This window comes from Arachis hypogaea, chromosome 3 (genome assembly GCF_003086295.3).
Source record: "Arachis hypogaea cultivar Tifrunner chromosome 3, arahy.Tifrunner.gnm2.J5K5, whole genome shotgun sequence".
Taxonomy (NCBI): Eukaryota; Viridiplantae; Streptophyta; class Magnoliopsida; order Fabales; family Fabaceae; genus Arachis; species Arachis hypogaea.
The window spans coordinates 70,638,067-70,644,917 of record NC_092038.1 but is presented as its reverse complement, the minus strand read 5'-3'; the positions used below and the strand labels follow the sequence as shown (position 1 = coordinate 70,644,917).

Sequence of the window (6,851 nt, the reverse complement as noted above, 5' to 3'; positions counted from 1 at the left end):
TAGGTAATCTGGCGGTGCAAGATGAAGCAAATGCGATTGTAAGCCAGCACCCGTTTGGTGTTCCGTCCTTTATGCTCTGTGCCCCTGTCAAGTGCTTGCAGTGATCATGATCAAGGTCGAACGCCCGGCCTGGTGGAAGCTGTTGCATCCCGAACTGTCGTCTAACTCGGTCTGTCGGGTGCCATTCTATGCACTCGAATGACACTAACGGCGACTGGGTAGAGCACATAATCATCTGGGCAGCGAGAAAATCTGGAACCCTAACTCCCATATATGGCCGCCATATAAACTGCACATTAGTTACCAAGAGGCCGATTAGAAAAACTATTCTTTTGAATAAAAATATTGAACATTAATGGTTACAACTTACACCGTCAACTCCCATGTCGTCCAGTCCTCGCCTGAAATGCGTAGTAGGCCGCCGTGTATATCTAGTATGTCGGCGCCAATGACTCCACCTAACAAAAAATAGAATAACAATATTAGTAGGAGTAACAAATTAATAATAATAATAATGACAATAACGATAACGATAAATGTCGCGCAAGTGGAATACCATCATTGTTGAGCTAATCGCGGGGTATAGGTGCCAAGAGCGGCATACGCTCCCACGCCCAAACAAAAAGCAGTATCAGTGGGCCATCCATCTCCTTGCAGTTGTATAGTGATGCACGACACCACGATCTATATAGGTGTGCCAGACTGGCTGCCTCCCAACTGTATGCTGAAATTCGGTAAAAATCACGAAGTAGCGGTAGAAACTTCGAGTTCAATGAAGTCGTCGACTTATCCGGAAACACAACTGTTCCGAGCACGCAGAAAATGTGCGCCCGGACGTACCGCTCAAGAGACTCTTGAGTATCACACAGCTCGGTGTCTCTACACTGCCGGACCCAAGCAATATTGACCTTCCCCAACACGTGATCTTGCAGACCGGGCTTTCGACCAAAACACGCAATGCAGTTCTCCACCAAGAACTGGTGACTGCTGTCTGTTCTACCCGTAACAGGCTCTCCATTAATCGGGAGACCAAGAATATAGCTGACATCTTCCAGCGTCACCATCACTTCACCGACTGGAAGATGAAATGTGTGAGTCTCCGGCCTCCAGCGTTCCACCAAAGCACTCAGTAGTGCAGAATGACTTCTCATTTTGTCTACTCACGAAACGTGTTGAAACCCAATCGATGCCAATATCACTGTAGCTACCTCGTTAAAGGTATCTGGCGGATCCAATTTTTTTGGCAACAAATTTTTAGTAGCCTGCAAATAGAAAAATGATAATTATTAAATTCTACATAATATCTGTTAATAATTTATTCAAAAAAAATTAGCAATAATAAATTATTAAAAAATCATAAATATTTATTTATTATTTATTACTAGAAAATAATGATAACTGTAGTCAGTATTCAATAATAATAATAATAATAATAATAATAATAATAATAATAATAATAATAATAATAATAATAATAATAATAATAATAATAATACGGTAACTAAATAGTATTGTTACTACATTTATTATCTTAAGAAATAATAATAATAATAATAATAATAATAATAATAATAATAATAATAATAATAATAATAATAACTATTTCATGACTACTGATACACCAAAACACAATTATTATTCATATTATAGACATGATAATAATAATAATATTGGTGTGATAAAACACAACTACTATTCATATAATAGGCATTTTTATTATTATTATTATTATTATTATTATTATTATTATTATTATTATTATTATCTTAAATAATAATCATAAATTATTAATAAATAATAAACAATTATTAAACATTATTTACTTTCCATTAAAAAATAATTACAATTTATTACTATTATTATACAGTATTATTTATTTATTCTTAGAAAATATTAATGATATATTTACACAACCGTTTCATAATAATTAATAATAAATTATTTAAAAATAATAACAAACTTTTAATTTATTTTTTTTAATTTATTAGATAGTACGACTAGTTGTATGATAAAAAAATAAATAAATAATTAAAAAATAACAACAATAATAATAATAATAATAATAATAATAATAATAATTGCAACAACAATTACAGTAATCACAATAATAATAATAACAATAATAATAATATTAAAATTAACAATAACACTATCAAAATAAAAAAATAAATGTTAGTCCTTAAATAGAAGGAGGTGAGAAGGGGGAGAGAAAATTTTCGAAAAAAATTTTTTTAAATAAAACTAAAAAAATAAAAAAAATTTAAAATAATTAAAAAGAATTTTGAAAAAGTGGTTGATGGTTTTCGAAAATTGAAAGTGAGAAAGTGGTTAGGTAGTTTTGAAAAAGATAAGAAATAGTAATTAGTTGAAAAAGATTTGAAAATAATTTTGAAGAGATAAGAAGTTAGAAAAAAAAGATTTTGAAATCAAAATTTGAAAAGATATGATTGAAAAAGATTTCACTACAACAAATAAGGGTTTTTGCAACAGTCAAAAACCGTTGCCATAGATCAGAAAACCGTTCCTAAAACTTTAAGCAATGGTTTGGCAACGATTTTTCACCTGTGGTATATGCGGCCGTTGTCAATGCTCAAAGGCAATAGCTTTTTATCTAAGGCAACGGCAACTAAAAAACCGTTGCCATAGTTACTAGCATAGACAACAGTTTTGACAACAATTTTTAAAAAACGGTTTAGAACCGTTACTGAATAGGCAACGGTTTAAAACCGTTGTCTTTTATGATGTAACGGTTTAAAACCATAACTGAATAGGCAACGGTTTTAAGCTGTTGTAGTTTTGTTATTCACAAAGACAACGGTTTAAAAGCGTTTCCTTTGGTGTTTCTTTTTGCAACAGTTTTAATTACATGCCATTTTGTAGTTGTCTTTGACAACGGTTTTAATACTATTGTCTTTTGTGACTTTTCACAACGGTTTTTTGTAATTATATAATTCTTTATTTATAATAGTTTTCTCATGTTGCATTGAAATTAGTTCCAACTATTTTAATTTAGTGTCGATAAATAAGTTTAACTATTTGAATCAAATCACTAAAAAAACTAATTGAACATTTACCATTAAATTTGATTTACGGACAAATTTTTGTGTCACTGAAGTTTGATTAAAGAAAAATATACATAATAAAGAAAAGTAATACTCATTGCTTTGCATCATTTTACAACTTAAAATGCACGAAACTAAATTCAAATCCAAATTAGAATCAATTAATTCATTGTTTGCACACTCAAAAAACTTAAAAGTTTAAAATCTATACACGTTGACACTAGCTAAGCCATTACCGACTAAGGACCTGCTGCAGCAAGTAGCATTCTCAATCAACATGTAACTGCGAAAGTAATTAAAAGAACATTGATTAGCATCAAACAAAATGCAAACTACAAGAAGCAAAGAAGAGAAACATGCAACACAAAGCATACCACAACTTTGATCTTCAGCAACATCGTTTGCTCTCTCTTTATCTATTGAGGAACTCCTAAGGACTTGGCTCTTAGAAGAGTCGCAGAATTTGTTTCCAAGTCTGCTGCCACCGAGAATGTTCTCAGCCATTTCATCAAACAAATTTTGTCCCTAAATATTTACCATGATTTAAATACTCATTTTGTGAAACACTAAGACATCCATTGAAATAATCAACCAATTAGAAATTAAACCAACTAGCAATTAAGAAACAAAATAAACCAACTAGCAATTAAGAAACAACCATTAACATTAACATTATGCTCAATAAAACAACTGAGCTTAATTTCAAACTAAATTGAATTAAAACAAAACTTCTTGCTTAACTTTTTACAATGAGAGAACATGTTCAACTAAATGACTCTTTTAATTTCAAACTAAATTGAATTAAAACAAAAGTTCTATGCTTAACTTTTTACACAAAGAGAACATATTCAGCTAAATGAATCTTTTATTTATAATAGAAAATAAGCTTAATCCAAACACATACCATAACCGAACCTCAACAGACCAAGTGGGGGACATCGTAGAGGAGAGCACGGAACAGCAACGGATTACAGAGCAGTAACCGATGACGACACAGAACTATTTTCTCCTAACATTGCTTAGAATAAAATCTCATTAAAGAGAAAAAAATCAATCAATAAAGTAACTAATGACAAAACAAGGTCTACCTGTTTTGTTCTCAATTGCAAATGACAGGATTTAACATACCTAACCTAACCAACCCTGTTTTCATGAATTGAAAGCGATGTTAGAGACTTGGGAGTACATAATGGTTTTAATATCACATCAAGATGGTTAGGTACATAGGAATTCTACAGCTACTGTAGTTCATACCAAAGACATAGGCAAACTAAAGCGAACCATCGCACAGACCAAGTTGCAAATCACAAAAAAATATAACGTAGCCCATAATTCTTTAAGTCAAGTCTGATACCTTACATCATAATAAAGAAAAGTTTAATCCATGAACTATCTTCAAAGAAATAAAAAATAAAAAAGGCATGGTAAATTTGGCAAAGATGTCATCAATATAGAAGTCATAGTATTATACATAACCAAGCCTTAAAATTATCATACTTCACATCGGAAGAACAAAGTAAGAAGTCTAGTTTCTTTGGATTACCTTCAGCTCCTTCTCAGAAGCAATGTCATGAGCCAATAATAGCTTCCACACTCTCTTAATTGGATCACGCTCCTATAATCATATTAACCAAGAGAAAAATTTGAGAAAGAACTCCATGATATTAAAATAACAGCACATTATATGCTTTGCTCAGTAGTGTGACAAACTTGTCTCTCATTGGAAATTTCGTCACATGTACGGTATGTGCTACCAGGATCAGACATAGAGTGCCCGTGGTATCTATAGGTGTCCATTTCAAGAATCTTTACAAAATAATCAAGAATACAAGAAAGCAATCAGAGTGAAGCAAATACCAAACTTTGATAATTTAATCAAAACTACACAAATGCTAGAAAGTATTAAAGTTAATGCAATCCTATATGCAGCACTTGGGTTGAGAAAGCCCAATCTTACCTTATATACACAAGTAAGCTTTAATTCAGAGATCTATACGTACATCCGTGTCTGATGGCTACAAAATTTTCATGGTTAATTCGATACCACTTATAAGTTCTTTCAGAGATCTAGTTAGCAAATCAAAATCATAACAGTATTATAACAAATTAATATTAAAATCAAAGCAAAATCAAAGCAGCATTGCCAGAGAACCAGTTACATACTAAATCAATATTAAAATCAAAATAAAATCACAACAGCATTTCCAAATTACCAGTTACCAAATCAACATCAGAACAACATTATACCAAATCAACATTAAAATCAATATTAGGCGACAGTAAAGTAACTCACAGCAACAGCTTCAGTTAACATAAACACTTTAACAATAACCCTCATAGCAACAACGGGATAATTAGGCGAGCAAAGAGAAATCAGAAACAGGGTAAAGCTCACCAGTACAGTGGCGAGTTGCAGCTGAAACAGAGTGGTGATCCAAATACCAATGGCGGCGCACAGCTCAACAGGGACGGCGAACCCAACCCCGCCAGCGACGGCTTGGTAGCAACAGAGGCAACCTCCTCCTCCCTTATCGTGTTTCTCTCTCCGCGCGAACCCTTTCTTTCTCTTCGAGCTCTTTAGTGGCAGCAGTGATGGGAGGTGTGACGGCGACGACGAGCTGACGGTCAGGACCTTCAGCGGCGGTGATGGAGTCCTCAACGATGGTGGCTACTCCTCTCTTGAACACACTCTTCTCCGTCTCCACACTCTCCGGTTCGCGCGACAATGGCGGCGGCTCCATGGAACGGCAGCGGCAAGCGGGCAGGGTGCAGTGACGGCGCGCTCTTCTCCCTTTCCTTCCCTTCTTCTTCCCTGATTCCCCCTTCTTCTCTCTTTTCCCTTTCTTTCTTTTCCCATTTTCCTTCTATTTCCTTTTCTGTATGTGTGTCTAGGGATTTAAGATAACAAAGTTAGGAATTTTGCAATGTTCTGAAAACCAGTTCGAACCGGTTGGTCGAACCAATCGAACCGTGAACCGGAAACTAAAGCAGTTCGGACAATTAGAAAAACCGCAAAATTAGGAAACCAGCGTTGAACCGATGAACTGGCCGGTTACCGGTCGGTCAAACCGAACCGGGACCAGGCCGATTTTTTAGCCGTGCAGCAAAACGCTGCCGTTTTGCGTTTTGTGAAATGTGAACCCTAATTCTCCTTTGCCATTCGCACTTGCGTGTTGCATCCCAGACTCCCAGCTCCACACGGCCACACCCACAGACCCACACCCACGCACTTCAGCTCCACTCTCATCATTCATCACCGTCACGATTCGTCGCACCATCACGTCAGAGAGAGTGAGAGACAGAAAACGCCTGAAGCCCTGAACGCCATCACGATCCGTCGCGCCTTCAGCACCGTCGCGCCGTCAGCTCCGTGGCGCCGTTGGGTCCGTCGCGCCATCAGCTCCGTCGCACAGTCAGCAGCGTCGCGCTGTCAGCTCCGTCGTGCACTCACCCACTTTGACCAGTCACCTCCGTCGAGCTCAGAGAGAAAGCAATAGAGTTCGGTTGAAGCGTTGAAGAGGTGAAGAGGTGAAGCCTGAAGCCTCAAGGTGCCTTCGAGCTCTGAGAGAAAGCAATAGAGTTCCAGGTAATTTTTAATTTAGTTATGAACTGTTGCATGATGAACTGACTCTGAGTCTCTGATACTGTGATGAAATCTGATACTGTGAACTCTGTGAATGGACTGAATTCTGATGAAAATGTGAACTCTGATTGTGTGAACTTGATTGTGTGAACTCTGATTTATAATTTATGTGACATGATTTTGTCATTGTGAACTCTGATTTTGTA

At 35.7% G+C, this 6,851-nt stretch overlaps 2 protein-coding genes across 14 annotated transcripts; both read right to left on the bottom strand.

Annotated features, from left to right (window-relative positions):
• Positions 1-231: 231 nt before the first annotated feature.
• Positions 232-1,151, bottom strand: LOC140183504 (serine/threonine-protein phosphatase 7 long form homolog). The gene is made up of 3 exons (XM_072231953.1): positions 605-1,151; positions 371-458; positions 232-289 (listed from the first exon to the last, which is right to left on the bottom strand). Exons 1-3 carry the CDS (start codon positions 1,149-1,151, stop codon positions 232-234), a joined length of 693 nt encoding a protein of 230 aa, XP_072088054.1.
• A 1,982-nt stretch (positions 1,152-3,133) lies between these two features.
• Positions 3,134-5,952, bottom strand: LOC112790744 (pyruvate dehydrogenase E1 component subunit alpha, mitochondrial). 13 transcript variants are annotated; one of them, XR_011879974.1, is made up of 8 exons: positions 5,458-5,931; positions 5,020-5,077; positions 4,773-4,868; positions 4,606-4,677; positions 4,151-4,205; positions 3,967-4,071; positions 3,437-3,587; positions 3,134-3,345 (listed from the first exon to the last, which is right to left on the bottom strand). XR_011879974.1 is itself a non-coding variant. In XM_025833281.3 (6 exons), exons 3-6 carry the CDS (start codon positions 4,857-4,859, stop codon positions 3,335-3,337), a joined length of 321 nt encoding a protein of 106 aa, XP_025689066.1. In that variant the 5' UTR covers positions 4,860-4,868; positions 5,020-5,077; positions 5,458-5,916; the 3' UTR covers positions 3,134-3,334. The 13 variants fall into 13 exon arrangements, 3 of the variants coding, with proteins under 3 accessions (XP_025689066.1, XP_025689067.1, XP_025689064.1); XR_011879975.1 differs by having other exon boundaries at positions 3,967-4,080; positions 5,458-5,916; XR_011879977.1 differs by lacking the exon at positions 4,773-4,868 and having other exon boundaries at positions 5,458-5,619.
• Between the last annotated feature and the right edge of the window lie 899 nt (positions 5,953-6,851).

Bases quoted from the DNA above. Each gene is read 5' to 3' on its own strand.
- LOC140183504 (XM_072231953.1), bottom strand. From the start codon at position 1,151: ATGAGAAGTCATTCTGCACTACTGAGTGCTTTGGTGGAACGCTGGAGG. The intron at 459-604 runs GTATGCCGCTCT...ATTTTTTGTTAG, and splicing joins TTTTGTTTGGGCGTGGGAGC to GTGGAGTCATTGGCGCCGAC. The intron at 290-370 runs GTAAGTTGTAAC...ACTAATGTGCAG, and splicing joins ACGACATGGGAGTTGACGGT to TTTATATGGCGGCCATATAT.
- LOC112790744 (XM_025833282.3), bottom strand. From the start codon at position 4,859: ATGGACACCTATAGATACCACGGGCACTCTATGTCTGATCCTGGTAGC. The intron at 4,678-4,772 runs GTTTGTCACACT...ATATGATTATAG, and splicing joins AAATTTCCAATGAGAGACAA to GAGCGTGATCCAATTAAGAG. The intron at 3,588-4,605 runs GTAATCCAAAGA...GTAAATATTTAG, and splicing joins CTTCTGAGAAGGAGCTGAAG to GGACAAAATTTGTTTGATGA.